This window comes from Lepidochelys kempii, chromosome 2 (assembly GCF_965140285.1).
Source record: "Lepidochelys kempii isolate rLepKem1 chromosome 2, rLepKem1.hap1, whole genome shotgun sequence".
NCBI classification, from domain to species: domain Eukaryota; kingdom Metazoa; phylum Chordata; order Testudines; family Cheloniidae; genus Lepidochelys; species Lepidochelys kempii.
Window position 1 is genome coordinate 143,853,955 of NC_136381.1, and position 17,527 is coordinate 143,871,481.

General features: G+C 40.9%; 1 protein-coding gene across 1 annotated transcript in view; it reads left to right on the forward strand.

Annotated features, from left to right (window-relative positions):
* SEMA5A (semaphorin 5A) overlaps positions 1-17,527 on the forward strand; it is a 656,101-nt gene that overhangs the window by 603,830 nt on the left and 34,744 nt on the right. Inside the window, exon 18 of the mRNA XM_073332370.2 lies at positions 12,194-12,364. Within this exon, the coding sequence (XP_073188471.1) occupies positions 12,194-12,364 (171 nt within the window). The remainder of the gene's footprint in view (positions 1-12,193; positions 12,365-17,527) is intronic.

Consider the following 17,527-nt stretch of genomic DNA (forward strand, 5'->3'; position numbering starts at 1 on the left):
TGCTTCTGATGTACTTAAAAAAATGTTTACTATTACTTTTTGACTCTTTGGCTAGCTATTCTTCAAATTCTTTTTTGGCCTTCCTACCTATATTTTTACACTTCATTTGCCAGAGTTTATGCTCCTTTCTATTTTCCTCACTAGGATTTAACTTTCACTTTTTAAAGGATGCCTTTTTGCCTCTCACTGCTTCTCTTACTTTGTTATTTAGCCACAGTGGCTCTTTTTCGGTTCTCTTACTATGTTTATTAATTTGGGGTATACATTTAAATTGAGCCTCTATTATGGTGTCTTTAAAAAGTTTCCATGCAGCTTGCAGGGATTTTACTTGTGGTGCTGTACCTTTTAATTTCTGTTTAACTAACTTCCTCATTTTTGTGTATCCCCACCCCCTTCTGAAATTAAATGCTACAGTTTGGGTCACTGTGGTGTTTTCCGCACCACAGGGACATTAAATGTAATTATATTATGATCGCTATTACCAACCGGTCCAGCTATATTAACCTCTTGGACCTGATCCTGTGCTCCAATTAGAACTAAATGAAGAATTGCCTCTCCTATTGTGGGTTCCAGGACTAGCTGCTCCAAGAAGCAGCCATTTAAGGTGTCAAGAAACTTTATCTCTGCATCCTGGTCTGAGGTGATATGTACCCAGTCAATATGGGGACAGTTGAAATTCCCCATTATTATTCCCCATTATTATTCCCCATTATTCCCCCCCCCCAGATGTTCTGGTTTAACTTGGATTTAAACCTGGAGAATGGTCAGTTTAGATGAGCTATTACCAGCAGGAGAGTGAGTTTGTGTGTGTATGGGGGTGGGGGGGATGTGAGAAAACCTTGATCTATGCAGGAAATAGCCCGACTTGATTATGTAAAGAGTTGTCACTTTGGATGGGCTAGCACCAGCAGGAGAGTGAATTTGTGTGGGGGGGTGGAGGGTGAGAAAACCTGGATTTGTGCTGGAAATGGCCCACCTGTTGATCACTTTAGATAAGCTATTACCAGCAGGACAGTGGGGTGGGAGGAAGTATTGTTTCATGATTTCTGTGTGTATATAAAGTCTGCTGCAGTTTCCACGGTAAACATCTGATGAAGTGAGCTGTAGCTCACGAAACCTCATGCTCAAATAAATTGGTTAGTCTCTAAGGTGCCACAAGTACTCCTTTTCTTTTTGCGAATACAGACTAACACGGCTGTTCCTCTGAAACCCATTATTATTGAGTTCTTTATTTTTATAGCCTCTCTAATCTCCCTGAGCATTTCACAGTCATTGTCACCATCATAGAATCATAAAATATCAGGGTCGGAAGGGATCTCAGGAGGTCATCTAGTCCAACCCCCTGCAACTTTTCACTAGGAGCGTGGTGAAACACTGGAATGCGTTACCTAGGGAGGCGGTGGAATCTCCTTCCTTAGATATTTTTAAGGTCAGGCTTGACAAAGCCCTGGCTGGGATGATTTAGTTGGGGATTGGTCCTGCTTTGAGCAGGGATTGGACTAGATGACCTCCTGAGGTCCCTTCCAACCCTGATATTCTATGATTCTATGAACACATTCCAGTGCTTCACCACCCTCCTAATGAAAAAGTTTTTCCTAATATCCAACCTAAATTTCCCCCACTGCAACTTGAGACCATTACTCCTTGTTCTGTCATCTGCTACCACTGAGAACAGTCTAGATCCATCCTCTTTGGAACCCCCTTTCAGGTAGTTGAAAGCAGCTATCAAATCCCCCCTCATTCTTCACTTCTGCAGACTAAACAATCCCAGTTCCCTCAGCTTCTCCTCATAAGTCATGTGTTCCAGTCCCCTAATCATTTTTATTGCCCTCCACTGGACTCTTTCCAATTTTTGCACATCCTTCTTGTAGTGTGGGGCCCAAAACTGGACACAGTACTCCAGATGAGGCCTCACCAATGTCGAATAGAGGGGAACGATCACATCCCTCGATCTGCTGGCAATGCCCCTACTTATACAGCCCAAAATGCCATTAGCCTTCTTGGCAACAAGGGCACACTGTTGACTCATATCCAGCTTCTCGTCCACTGTAACCCCTGAGTCCTTTTCTGCAGAACTGCTGCCTAGCCATTCAGTCCTTAGTCTGTAGCAGCGCATGGAATTCTTCCGTCTCAAGTGCAGGACTCTGCACTGGTCCTTGTTGAACCTCATCAGATTTCTTTTGGCCCAATCCTCTAATTTGTCTAGGGCCCTCTGTATCCTATCCCTACCCTCCAGCGTATCTGCCACTCCTCTCAATTTAGTGTCATCTGCAAACTTGCTGAGGGTGCAGTCCATGCCATCCTCCAGATCATTAATGAAGATACTGAACAAAACTGGCCATAGGACCGACCCTTGGGGCACTCTGCTTGATACCGGCTGCCAGCTAGACACGGAGCCATTGATCAGTACCTGTTAAGCCTGAAGATCTAGCCAGCTTTCTATCCACCTTATAGTCCATTCATCCAGCCCATACTTCTTTAACTTGCTGGCAAGAATACCGTGGGAGTATCAAAAGCTTTGCTAAAGTCAAGGAATAACATGTCCACTGTTTTCCCCTCATCCACACAGCCAGTTATCTCGTCATAGAAGGCAATTAGATTAGTCAGGCATGACTTGCCCTTGGTGAATCCATGTTGACTGTTCCTGATCACTTTCCTCTCTTTGAAGTGCTTCAAAATTGATTCCTTGAGGATCCACTCCATGATTTTTCCAGAGACTGAGGGGAGGCTGACCACCCTGTAGTTTCCCAGATCATCCTTCTTTCCTTTTTTAATGATGGGCACTACATTAGCCTTTTTCCAGTCGTCCGGGACCTCCACCGATCGCCATGAGTTTTCAAAGATAATGGCCAATGGCTCTGCAACCACATCCGCCAACTCCTTTAGAACTCTTGGATGCAGAGCATCTGACCCTATGGACTTTTGCTCATCCAGCTTTTCTAAATAGTCCCGAACCACTTCTTTCTCCACAGAGGGCTGGTCACTTCCTCCCCATGCTGTGCTGCCCAGTGAAGTAGTCTGGGAGCTGGCCTTGTTTGTGAAGACAGGCAAAAAAAGCATTGAGCTTCTTTTTTATGTTTAAGATCAGCAAGGATTTCACTGTTAAACCAAGCTGGTCACCTGCTATATTTACTATTCTTTCTACAGATCAGGATGGTTTGTTCCTGCAATCTCAATAAGGATTCTTTAAAATACAGCCAGCTCTCCTGGACTCCTTTGCCCCTCATGTTATTCTCCCAGGGGATTCTGCCCATCAGTTCCCTGAGGGAATCAAAGTCTGCTTTTCTGAAGTCCAGGGTCCGTATTCTGCTGCTCTCTTTTCTTCCTTGTGTCAGGATCCTGAACTCGACCATCTCATGGTCACTGCCTCCCAGGTTCCCATCCACTTTTGCTTCCCCTACTAATTCTTCCCATCCTGGTCAGGTGGTCAGTAGAATATCCCTACTGCTTTATTCTTATTATTCGAGCATGAAATTACTATCCATAGAGATTCTGAGGTACAGTTTGGTTCATTTAAGATTTTTACTTCATTTGATTCTATGCTTTCTTTCACATATAGTGCCACTTCCCCACCAGCACAGCTTGTTCTGTCCTTCCTATATATTTTGTACCCTGGTATTACTGTGTCCCATTGATTATCCTCATTCCACCCAAGTTTCTGTGATGCCTGTTATATCAATATCCTCATTTAATACGAAGGACTCTGGTTCACCCATTTTCTTATTTAGACTTCTAGGACTGGTATATAAGCACTTTAAGAACTTGGCACTTTTTAGCTGTGTCCCATTACATGATGTAATTGAATGAGACTTTTTTCATTTGACTGTTTCTCATCAGATCCTACCCATATTTTATCATCTTCCATCCTCTCCTCCTTACTAGGACATAGGGAATCTTGATTAGTAGATCCTCTCCTAAGGAATGTCCCTGTCCGAACCACATGCTCCTCCACACCTGTTGGTTTTCCCCCAGCCCGTAGTTTAAAAACTGCTCTACTACCTTTTTAATTTTAAGTTTTGAGTTCCATTTTAAATTTCAAGCTGCCTGCACTCTCACTTCTTTCCTTCTAAGGGGACAGGGTCTGGGTGAAAAATAATCATTCATGAGGAGAAGTCGGTCTAAGTGCAATTTTCATCATGCTAATAGGATGCTTAGGTGCACCTTCCTCACTTAGGGCTGGAAGCAGAGGCGATGTATAGCAGGGACATCGGGGATCAAGTGTCTAGGGAGGATGGTGGGCTTCAGAGCCTGAGCTCCAGCCAGAGCTGCAACTTGTGCTGTCTATACAGATATTTTTAGAGCGTTAGTGTGAGTCTCACTAGCCTGAGTCTGTCACCCAAACATTGTGTAGGCATACCCTTTGGTGTCCACATAGCACTATGTGCACTAAGCAGAATATAACATGCTACACCCTCATATGCACACTTCCCTTCATCTCCACTTCAGGTATGGAGGGGAAATCAGGGACAGAGCGATGGGCACTATCCCCTCACACAAGTGGGCAGGGAGTGAACTGAGAAGGGCAAGGAATGGATGATGTTTTGGTTCTGCCCTAGTCCCCCAAAGTACTGGCCACTGCCGCTGAGCCATTGTGTAGGAGGAAATAATCTTCTACTGGTCAGGGTCAGTACCAGATTATAAATGTCTGGGAAGAAAGGAAGAGCAAAGAAGGAATTGATCTTCTCTTAGGCAAAACCCCTTCCCTGGGCTCTTTCATACTAGCCCTTACACAGAGCTCATCATTAGAGTATAATCTAGCTCTTAGTCCTTTCTGCGGCTAGTAAACAGGAATAAATGGGCAGCTAGGCAACTTTGTTCTCATTAATGCAGGATCAGGTTCTACTCTGCTCCCTGTCCTGCTTATCACTATTTAATTTGTATTTATATATGCAATACTGCATGCTTCTGCTGTGCAATGGGGTGGTGGAACGGAGGGGGGTAGGCAGTGAGGCCTAGTTCTCTCACCAGGAAATATCGCGGTGGCTCCACCCCCATACAAAGTCATGCACACCTGGGGTGGAGGGAGCGAGAGCAGGACCCAGAGGGACTGAAGCGTCCACTGCAGGGCCCAGGATTGTGCTTCCCTCACTTCCCTTCTTATTCTTCTGTCCCCACCCTCACAGGGACTTCTGCATAAATTAATATTCTTTTGACCATCAAGGCTTTCATGCTTAAAAAATATTTTACTTAACCATATGAAAATAATCTGAAAGTTTAATAAAAAGAATCGGCACTAACACTAGATTCTCACTAATTGGAACACCCATTGTGAATTACTGATATTTGGGAATTAGTGAGAGTGGGTAATTTTTCAAAAGTGCCAAAGTCCCACAGAAAGGCAAAGGCACATAGGGTCCTAAATCACTTTTGAAAAAATTGTGCACTGACATCTCAGGAGCTGCTGAGTGCTTTGCAGGTTTGAGGCCCAAATGAACAAACACAATGAAAAAGCAAGGATAACAAATCACAATGTGTACTTGGTTCATTTATTTGGTCAATCCTAGTTCAGTTTTAATTATTCATATTAATACTCTATAGTATAGTAGTAAATGTGTTGTGTATCTTTTACAAATAATGAAAACATCTGAGACCGGACTTTAACATCTGCTATTAAGTCTTTGTTGTGAGATGGAGAGATAATTAATTCTTTTTGAAGATTAAGATGAAGTGTATGGCTAAGCCAAGTGTGGATTAGTGAGGGTCTGCTGTGTAGTGTTTTTTATCCACAGAACTCAAAGATCTCTACAAAGTTCAATACATACTATTATCCCCCTTTTTACTGGTGGAAAAATTGAGGCACAGTGAAGTTAACTGATATGCTAAGGTCATGCAGAATCAGTGGTAGAGTTGAAAATAAAACCCTGATTTCCTGATTCTCAGCTCCATGCTCAATCCAAACCACAGCTGCCCTTAACATTAAGGGTTAACATATTAATATATATAATATTTGCATGCCTGTTTTGTTTGGAAGCTTTGATAATCATAACTAGACAATCTAGACATGCAGAAGGAAAGCAATGAAATGCCTTTCACATGATTTCCCAGACCTCTAAAATATGGGTAAGAAATCTTCAGATAGGGAATCTTTGGTGAGTCTTCTCTCTGATGTGTTTATATTCTAGCCTTTACTGGAATAGCATACTTTATTTCCTCTGCTGGTCCAATGTGGCTTAGAATTGTGCATATCATGTGACACTCCAGTTCACATTAATGGGATATAATCACTGTTTTCATTGGAAAGAATGGTCATCTGAAATAATTCATGTTAAAATGAGTTAATTGTACTCAGATTATTGTCCAACAACATGGAAAATAACATGTTAGAACTCTGAATAATGTGCTTTTTCTGTTGGTACAGAGATATACTGAATCATGCTGGGTTTAAAAGTACTAAACATCCTGAGTATGAAGAAAAATATTTGTAAATGTATGTTGACATCCATCTCCGTCCATCCATCCCCATTCATTTCTTGTTTTGTTTACGATATTAACCTGTGGTTGAAATATGGAATATTGAAATATAGGAAATACATAGTTATACTAATGTGTATGGAAAGAAATGGATTAATTCTGTTTTCAATATTTGAAATTTTATTACCTTATTTCTATATTTGGGATTGTGTCACACTATTTTTATTACCACTTTTTTTGTAAACTGTGAAAAATCTAATATATTCAGCACAAATTGTCATATACCAATAAACACAAAGATAAAAATACAGAGAAGTTCAGATACTACAAAAATTCCTGTAAGGACATTATGGAGAGTGTATGCAACTTTGAAAAACCTGTTAATCTCCTGTTGCTTTTTTCACTTCTGCCACCTTTTTCTCTGCAGACATACTGTGGCCTGTAGAAAAGGAGAGGATATTTAAAAGTAATGGACCAAATTTATCCTTGGGGAAACTTCATACACCAGGAAAAAAATGGGCTTTGTGCTATTCTCACCTGATCCAAAGGCCATTAAGTCAATCAGAGTCCTTCCTAAAGGCTTTGGCCTTAGTTCTTACTGTTGTACTGCCCCTACAGGCATTACTTTGCCTTTCTTGCTGCTGCATTGCTCTGAGTCAGCTGTCTGCTACATGCAACACTTCCTTTATGAATGTTGACTGACGCAGCAGTGAACTGGGAGTGAAAAACTTTTTTTTGTTTTTGCTCTTTCCCCAGGTCAGGGGAAATGCAGTGATATCCATTGGGACTTGGAAAGAAGGGACTGGGAATCAGGTTGTATCTGGGAGTCCACAAGGGCACAGCAGAAAGTCAGGTCTCCAATCCACCACTTTCCCAGACACCCCAAAATCCCACATTTGTGCTAGTGCGAAATTCTAATTCCACTTAGCCATGTGATGCCATTTACATTTCTGTGAATCTCTATCAGTTCACTCTCTTTCAGAGGAACAGAGAAGACTCCAATCTTTCTTGCTGTTATTCATTCTCTTTTGCTATGTGCTCAACAAGATAACGTTTAGATGAGTAACTTTTTATTTATCTTCGTACCCAGAAGGGCTAGAAATAACTTATATGAAAGCTTCAGTTCTGAAGGACACTGCCCAATCTGTGCAAAACCCCGACTTTCACAATTTTATCTACATGTTTGTGAATGAAGAGGATCACCCTCTCTACTCATTGTTCCTTCCTCTCTTTTGTAAAACCCAAAGTGCATGGAAGGATGGCCAATTTACTTAATAGTCTTTTGGAAATTGCAAGTGGTGTGGATGTTTTATTGGAGCCGCAGAAGGTCCTATTTCTATAGACTATTTTTCCCTGGAACATCCTCTTCCCCAGGATTTTTTTTTCTTGTCTTTGTGGAGCAATATTTATTAACCAAGACAACAGCTATTAAGAGGAGAGTTGCCTGATTGCTCAGGAAAACTAAATACAACCCCTATAAAAGAAAACATTGTTTTGAGAGCACCCTGGCTTGTTGAAAAGGCCTTGTTACACAACATACCAACCTGAATACTTGTGAAGTATTTTAAAGCAATTTTCCATTATTAGGTAATTAATTATTTTAACTACCTTTTTTATCCAATAGCTCTGCTGTACTGTTATGTAAAGAAATTATGTGATGTGTGGAGCTTTCTTCATAATTCTTTATTTTTTGTCAATAAGGCTGAATCAGCATTAAGGATTCTACATCATGGACAACAAAGGAAGAGAAAACAGATGGTCCTAGGTTGCTAAGCAACATTATAGAAAGATGAAAGCAACCACAGATTTCTATTTAGGTCCTGTAAAATCTCATACAGTAAACACCCACTCCTTTGATCTTATTTAACCATGATGATTCCTTTATCATCCCCTATTGTTAAGAAGAAAAAGTTTAGCCAGACATATGAAAAGGGGACTCGTCAGCTATTTTGGGGACTAGAGATTTATGATGGCAGACTAAATAGGTAAAAAAGACAGCACATATTATAATGGTGCCCTTTAGCACAACTACAATTAAGCCTCTGTCACATATTCTGTTATATTGTGTCCAATCTCCCGCCTCCTCTCCTAGGCTTATAACATACCTATAATAATTCTAGTTACAAAACAGAAATCTGTATGCAGTGTTGTTGTAGCCATGTTGGTCCCAGGATATTAGAGAGACAAGGTGGGTGAAGTAATGATGACTGATCAATCAGTCAGAATGGTCTCTTTTTGAGGAGCTACTGGAAAACAGGCAAGCTAGTAACATTTTGCAGAAATGGCTTACGTAGTACCGTAATATTTCAATGACTGTTTTTTATATAGTGCTTTGTTGGCTGTATGGTTTGTTGCTTTTCAAGGTAACTCAGTACAATAAGTGCACATTGTAAAACATTATAGAAAGGAAATTTTACATATGCTAATTACTTCTATTAAAGGCCCATTTGACTAGTAGCTGCAGGTATAAACTACTAAACTGCCTGCTTGAATAGCATGAGATGCTGAATATTCATTATATGTAAGATTGTCTGCGTAGCTGCACAGGCAGATATTGATACCCAAATAAAAAGATCCTCTAAACTCATTTTCCTGCCTCTACAGTTTTTCTATATCAATGAGTTCTGTTTGACTTGGCAAATATGTATGTGCTGTAACTTGCTTTCCAAGCAAAATGACCTGTCCTCAATATATTTAAAGTATTCTTCAATGTCACTACCTGGAAGATTTAAATATGAATATTTTTGATAAGTGCCTTACAGTACATATGTAATTTTTTTTAATGCGGAGCCATATCAATAAACTGAAGAAAAGGATTTTACACCTTTAAATACTCTTTGACTTCTTAGAACAGAAAGGTTCAAAAGGACTCATTAAGGAGTATTGTTTGAGAGGTACATAGATTTTTATATTCAGTGATGTCAATGAACCATAAATTAAGGTTTGCCAAAGAGTGCATTAAAATGAATGAACCATTAAAATAAATTGTGTAAGGCAATGGGAGTATTTACCTCTAATAAAGTGTGATATTCCCTATGCTTAGAGTGGGAAATATTGCAAATGCTATGGTAAATTTAACTACTGTGGATGGTAAACATCCACTTTTTAAGGATACCTATAAAAGGAAATTCAGTTGGTGCCTGATTTTCAAAGTTAGGTGTGTGCAGTTGTGCACGTAACACCAATAAACCCTGGTCCTCGGCAGGTGGGATCAAACCTGGGAACCTCTGGAGCTAAATGCATGAGCCTCTACTGCATGAGCTAAAAGCCACATGGTTGTTAGCTAAGGCTGTAGAGCAGACTCATTAATCTCTTTCTAAGCAATCTTGGTGCCACTAGATGGGACAGAGCACCACACCCGGAAGGTGTGTGGGTTACATACAAATCTAAGTGTATGTGCCTAGTTTATGGACATAAGTCATGTATTTACACAAAGTTATGTCAAGTTATGTGCAGGCATAAATACCTGCTGTGCACATATACATTCAATATGTATTTACTAGGTATGTATCATTAGTGTATTTCGATGTAGCAGTTCTTATGTTCTGAAAATGTATTTAAAGCTACAGCTATGTAACATTTGTTTTTCAGAAAAATGGGGACATATTTCAAGAAGTATTTGTAAATCTCTTTTATGCATCTTTTGAACCATGCTCTTGTTATGCATGTACAATCTGTCAGCCCAACAAGAATCCCTGCTGTAAAGCTGTCTGGGGACTGCATGAGACTGGTAGGCAGGGAAAACTAAAACTGTGTAAACAATTTTCAGAGTCAGAAAGGGAATACCCCAGTAAAATCATTAACTGGCAAATCTGCTTTGTTTATTATAGGCTTAACCTATTAGCGGTGTGTATTTTATTATGCATTTTTATAAAGATAAGCAGACGTGTTGGCAATACAAATTATTTTCTTAGGTAAATATTAAAAGAGAGGGTGATATCATTTTAAACTTAAAACCAGAAACCTAAATGTATCTATATGCATATTTCTGCTTAAAACAGAGATGGGCTAAATATCCATGCCACCTCCAATTTCCATGGTTTGGATATAATGGAATCCAGATCCAGACCAAACCTGCTTTGGTTTTTGAAACCGAAAACCCACACTCTCAGCCCATCTCTATGAAACCTCAACTTCAGACATTCTTTTGCAGTTGTGCTATAAAGAACATAAAGGCCATACTGGGTCAGACCAGTGGTCCATCTAACTAAGTATCCTGTCTTCCAACAGTAGCTGGAGCTGGTTGTTTCAGAGGGAATGAACAGAACAGGGCAATTTATTGAGTGATCCATCCCTTGTGATCCAGTCCCAGCTTCTGGCAGTCAGACATTAAGGGACACACAGAGCACTGGGTTGCATCCCTGATCATCTTGGCTAATAGTCATTGATGGACCTATCGTCCATGAACTTATCCAGTTCTTTTTAAAAACCCAAGTTCCACCAGTTGACTGTGCGTTATGTGAAGTACTTCCTTATATTTGTATTAAAGCTGCTACCTATTAATAGCCTTGAGTGACCGCTGATTCTTGTGTTATGTGAACGGGTAAATAACACTTCCTTGTTCAGAGTTCAGGTGCTGACTCTGTGGGTGCTCCAAGGCTGGCGGACCCATGGGGAAAAAATTAGCAGGTGCTTAGTACCCACGGCAGCCAAGCTGTGTCCTTATTCACTTTCTCCACATCATTCACAATTTTATAGACCTCTATCATATCCCCCCTTAGTTGTCTCTTTCCCAAGCTGAACAGTCCCAGTCCTTTTAATCTTTCCTCATACGAAGCTGTTTCATACCCCCAATCATTTTTATTGCCATTCTCTGTACTCTGTCTCTCTCTCCCCCACCTTCCCTCCCCCATTTTAGTGTCTTTTTTGAAATGGTGCAACCTACCCTTTGTTTTCTCTCTTTTAACTGGAGTGCCTGGGAATGCTTTCAGGATCATCGAATGATCCTTCGTTTAATTCAGTGACAAGCCTTTTGTTATCGTAATCACCCTGCCTCTGTTTATAAACAAACTCACTGCCCCAAGGGCAGAAGCTGTTAGCAGCACAGAACTCATCACATTCCACACTCAAACTCTGGCTCCTGGGTGCTGAGCTAACCGCTTGCACACATGAGCACGACTAGGGACAGCTGCCAGTGAGTGGGTGCCCGCTCCAATGGGCAGGGCTAGGGGTGGGGCTGTGAGTGGAACGGGCACGCCGGTGGAGCTACCAGTGCAGGGCACTGGCTCCTGGGAGTAGAGGCCCGACATGCTGCTGCTTTCGCAGGTAGAGCGCTGCAGCTTCGCAGATACCTATTTTTATCCACGGATATCTGCATCCGCGAACATAAATTTTGTATCCACACAGGGCTCTAGTTCCTTTCTCTTCCTTCCATTGGACAATACTTTTGTAAATCTCAGAATGCAAAGTAAGCTTCGTAGCCTGATCCCATTTGCCAGGTGGGGCGTAAAAATCTTCCATTGACTGTAGTAGACTTTGACTCATGCTCATGGAACACAAACAGGATAGCTTGATTTAAGTGGTTCAGCCATGCAGAGATTTAGGCCTGGTCTACACTGGGGGATTGACCTAAGATACGCAACTTCAGCTACGAGAATAGCAACTCCGCTTCCGCCTCTCGTTGCAGTGGAGTACAGGAATCGACGGCAGAGCAATTGGGGATCGATTTATCGCGTCTACACTAGACGCGGTAAATCGATCCCTGATAGATCGATCTCTACCCGCTGATCTGGCGGATAGTGTAGACGTACCCTTAGAACAATGAGTTGTTATTTCTTTCCAGTTGATGGAAGTTGGTCTTGTTGGTCATCATGGTCAAAGTGCTCAGCAACTTGTGGAGGTGGACATTACATGAGGACCCGCTCATGCACAAACCCAGCCCCAGCCTATGGAGGGGACATCTGCCTTGGACTTCACACTGAAGAGGCACTTTGCAACACACAACCCTGTCCAGGTACAGCAAATCCATACAGTACTGCTTTGCTTTGAATATACCATAAAATAGGGCTGCTATCGCTCAACCTGTTCAGTAAAGTACATTTTGCTTTTATCAACCTATTAAACATCTAGGAACAAATTCTTTCTGTCCTCTGATACATGCACATCAGCTTACAATGAATTTGCTGTGATTGTACATCTAAGGGCAGAATTTGGCCCACAGGAGATAGCCCTAATGTCATGTTAAATGAATTTTTAAGAGGCTATCAGTTTAGTTTGCAGGTTTCAGGTCAATGCAATTTAAAATGGTGTAGTTCTGTACACAAAAGATTGATGCTTTGAGAGATTTTTAGCTATAACAGCACAACAAACACTTCAGTTGTAGTACTGGGTGTTGTAGGGCAAGCAGAAGTTTGGAGGCTCTAGATCCTCAGCTGATGTAACTCAATGTAATGCTGAAGACTTCAATGGAGTTGTATCAGTTCTCACCACCTGAGAACCTACCTAGCTCCTGATCTGAAAAAAAAGACGTTTTGATTTTAAAATTATACCTGAGCTCTTCTAAAGTAAGAAATGGGAACAAATTTTAGTGCAATCTATTTTCACATTTACAAAAATGTTAACCCTTTAAAATGCTTTCCTAGATTGTAAGACCTTTGGGGCAGGAACTGCATCTTTGTACATACTTGTACATCACTTTGGGGCCTCTGGGCACTACTGTAATATCTATATGTAATCATCATGGAAGTGGACCATGATATTTTCTGTCATTTTGATTGTCTTGACCCTTGCCAAGTGGTCTTGTGAAATATTAAATCTTTGCAAAACAAGGAAAATAAAAGGACTAATAAAAGAATCAGAAGTAGAAAGTAAAAAGTAACATAAAAAGATAAGTCAAGGCACAGGAACCACTGGGAAAGCTTTTATGTCTTGCTGGTTTATAGGTTATTGTTAACACCTTCTGTTCTTGATTATTGGAAAAAAAGTAATGTCTGCTAGCAGCAATAATGCTCTGTTGCATTACCTGCTTGATTGAGGGGTTTATAAACTTATTTCTCATGTGATGAAGTCATGCACATGAGCATGCAAGACCCAAGAGTGTGAATTTATAGATGCTATTACCCAAACTACAATTACAAGTAATTTCCCTTTCTAAGTACTTCATGACTTGCCGTGGAATAAAATAGCACCTACTCTGTCAAAATTACAGCAAACTTTACTCTCCACCTTGGGTTTTAAAAAGTGAAAATAGAACTCTGTAATTGATTGGATTCCTCAAGAGGGATGGCTCATATATGTACTTAAAATTATCACAGCAGCCTCAGATCCTTAAGGCATTTTTAAAAGGTCAGAACTGTCATGTTTCTTGTGCTGTTTCCAGTATTATTATAGTGGTTTCTCTTACAGTGCAGCTATTGTTAATGGTCTGTTAGCATTTCCATTAGCAACCCCGGTTTTCAGGCAATTATAACTTGTGCTCTTTAGCTTATTATGACTTGATTGTTAATCTGTTTTTTCCGACAAAAAGCATATATCATCTACATTAAAGCCCTTTTAATCATCAGAGTGACACAAGTCTCACATACCTCTTGCTTTGTCTAATATTCAAATCCAACTAAAAACCAACCTTATTTTAGATGAAAATTTGCAGTTTGTTTTCTTCTGTCTCCCCCTCACAAACAAATACGTCTTCTAACTAGCTGTGATTTAGTTTGAAAAGTAGCCATTGCCATATGCAGTAGCTGCTTTTTCAGAGCTCTCTTTTACTGTTCTTATTACACATTATGGGCCAAAACTGTGATCTGGCTGCTGTAAACTGCTCCATGTGCACAGACCGCTGCATGCGTGCAGGGCCATATTGACTTTGAGGGGAACACCCACAGGCACAGGAGTATACCTATACTAATCAGTTTGCAGGACAGAGAGCCTGCATTTTTAAAACAAGTGTACAAATCTCAGATTTAAGAGGGAAAGGAATATAGTCATTTCAAACAGATCTTTGGTTGAAACTTGGCATCTGGAAATTACAAACCCAGGTGGAATTTTTAATACAAGAGAATAATGATGATAATTGTTCAAGTGGTGAACAAGAAAAAAAAAGGGCTCTTGCAATTTCAAACAGTTTTATTTTGCCAAAATTTAACAGAAAATTAAATTTTACATGCTGCTGATCCTCAGGAGGTGTTGAGGTTTTGTTTTGTTTTTTAAATGTCAGTTACAACTGGAAGTGACCAAGATATTTACACTTGAAAAACAATTACAGAATGGTTTATGCACAATAACTGTTTCTCAAACTGTCTTTTCAACTTTATATTCCTATCTTTTAATTTTAACTAAACAAAATCTTACTTCAATGAATGGAATGTCTATACCATTGATCAGTAATTCTCTATGTACGGCATATCACTGAATGTTATCTGGAGCAATGGTGTCTATAATTTGTAGTATTGCATACAATAATATTGGGTACTTAGAATAATGTATTTGTGGCAGCATCAAGAGAGAAACAACATGCTGTCCTTGGACCAGTCACTCACACACACAAATAATGGAAAAGAAAAATTGAATTTTTAGAAAGAAATGCACAGTTCTGTTGGAGAAGAATGTGGATAAACATTGATTCTTCTTCACTTAGTGTACAGATAGGTGCTCAACTTCAGGTGCACTTACACTACATGTTTTTGATCACAGATTTTTGGTAGCAGTGCCTGTTGGACCTGTGCATGTGCCCTCCATGTCCTCATGCCCCACACTGAGGCTATATAGGGCTATGAGATTGAACCGCCCTAAGTTCCTTCTCAATCACCTTCACCTGAGATGGCGCATTAGTGTGCCTTTCTACTCAGAACCATGAACGACTCTAATTAATTTTTCTTTCTTTCTTTTTCTGTTTGTTTTAGAGGGGTCAGTCTAAATTCCTTCCCCACTGGGGACTGGGAACTTTCTCCTCAGATCACCATTGTGCTGGGGTATTCCGTGGCTCACTGGGCTTCAAATGGTGCCTCTCTTTCCAGGAAGCTATCCCAGTTACTGACAAGCACTCCCCTTTGTATCTGCTGCCTGAGGGAGTTTCATTGTTCCCTCAAAGTGCTCCATTTGCTGTGCTTTTAAAGGCAGGGCTAGGAAGAATTGAGAGATAAGGCTCATTGTCTTGATGATGGAAGTCTCTCTCCATCCAGCCTCAGATCCAAGCCAGGATGCCCCCTGGACATTAGCATCAGAGTGAGTACGGTGCCTTTTCAATTTCAGCACATTCACCTGAATCTGCCCAAGGTAAAGCCTTGGAGAAGCCCCATGAAAATATAGCTCATTCTCCTCAGAAGGGGTCTACTTCAAAAAAGTCTCAGTGTCCTCCAAGTCAGTCCGTTTTGGAGACCCACACTGGATACTACTGAGGCTTCAGGCACTGTCAGTACCAACCTCATGCCCAGGGCTCCGGGCTCTTCTAAGAACAGGGCACCAAACATGCTTGAGTTCCGAGACCATCTGTGCTGAAGAAGCAGAACTTAGCAGCACAGGAATCTAAGCACTCCTCTTCTAAGAAGGTAGTGCCTACAATGCCATTGGTACTATCTGTACCTATATTGACTTCCAAGACATCCTTAGTACCAGTAGCCATGCCTCTCCTATGATCTTGACATTTCCTAAGACATCCTCCTTGATACCAACTATATCTACCAAAAGAGTGCAGATGGAGCAGCTTATGTCCTTGGTAGTGACAGTGGAACATAGCCCCATACTTCAAACTTATCCAGTACTACAGGAATTCAGATATTCCAGAGATGTAATTTTTTCAGCTAAACCGGAGTATCCCCTGCTAGTGGGTACCGAAAGATTATCTGTACTAACACAAGCATGCTCATCAAGATTGGACCTTTCCCCAGTATCGTTTGACTCTCTGACATCTTTGGAGAGTGGTGGAGCTCCCCCGCTTGATAAAGATGTACTCTTGGCTGAGTTCCTTTCTCCTACCTTTGAGGAAAAAGAAGAGTTACATCAAAGACAAGCACATGCCCCCACAATCTGGTTCAAGCACAGTGATGCCACATCTCATGTCCTATGGACCCCTTCAGTTGCCATATCGCCAACAGTTTTGGGGGGGGCGCCTCTAATGTCTTGTGGAGGGCTACAGAAGAAGAAATTCTTCTACCCTGTCTATCCCTCCTCACCTTCCTCAGGTTCAAGTATCCTTCGAGGAGCAGGAGGCCAGAGCAGATAAGGAGGCTACCTCACAGACAAATATTTCTTTTTCTTCCCCAGATGAGATGGTTATGCCTCCCCCACCTTCTATAGCTGATGATGTATGAGATTTCCAGGGGTTAATTAAACATTATGTAGACTCTTTACAGATCCCCTTGAAGGAAGTCAAAGAATTGCTGCATAAACTCCTGAATATCCTTCAATGGACTCCTTCTGCCTATGTTGCCCTGCCCATCAATGAGGCACTACTGGATCCTGACAAGACCATGTGGCAGAGCCCAGCAATGATACCACCAACATATAAAAGAACCAATAAAAATATGTCCCAGCTAAGGACTCTGAATTTTTTTCCCACCCATCCTGCATCCAACTCCCTGATTGTGGAGGCAGTGAATGAATGTGACAAGAAACACCATACTAAAGCCACTCCATACAATAAGGATAAAAAATATCTTGATTATTTGGCCATAAGACCTGTTTCTTACCCGTTTCAATGGCCCAGTATAGGCAGGTCTGGACTCAAAGCAACCCCAGATGGCCAGGTTTTAAGTTTACTTGCGATGAACAGCAGTGAGGTAACTCCATGTAGAGTGCCTACTTTCAAAACAGGAAGTAAAAGTCAAAGTTTGATGCTGTATGCTTAAGGTAATACACACGTATTATTTGCACTAGTGCTTCTTTCCAAGCATTCATGCCAAATAACTGTATGTGCCTGTAGCAGAAAGAGCTGTCATTCAGCACAGGTGAGAGTGTCCTCATCCATATACACATACCTGAATATACATGAATAATTTCACATTCAGATAACCAAGGTGAATACATTTTGTTGATCATTGGCCTAGCCTCCAATATAGAGCTTTTAGCCATATATGACCAAGGGAATTTGGTGGGTTTTATTCTAGAGGGAGTAATCAAAATTAGTATGCTTCCACCAGATTTACCCATGTTTTTTTGATATAACATAGCCAGCTCAGGATTG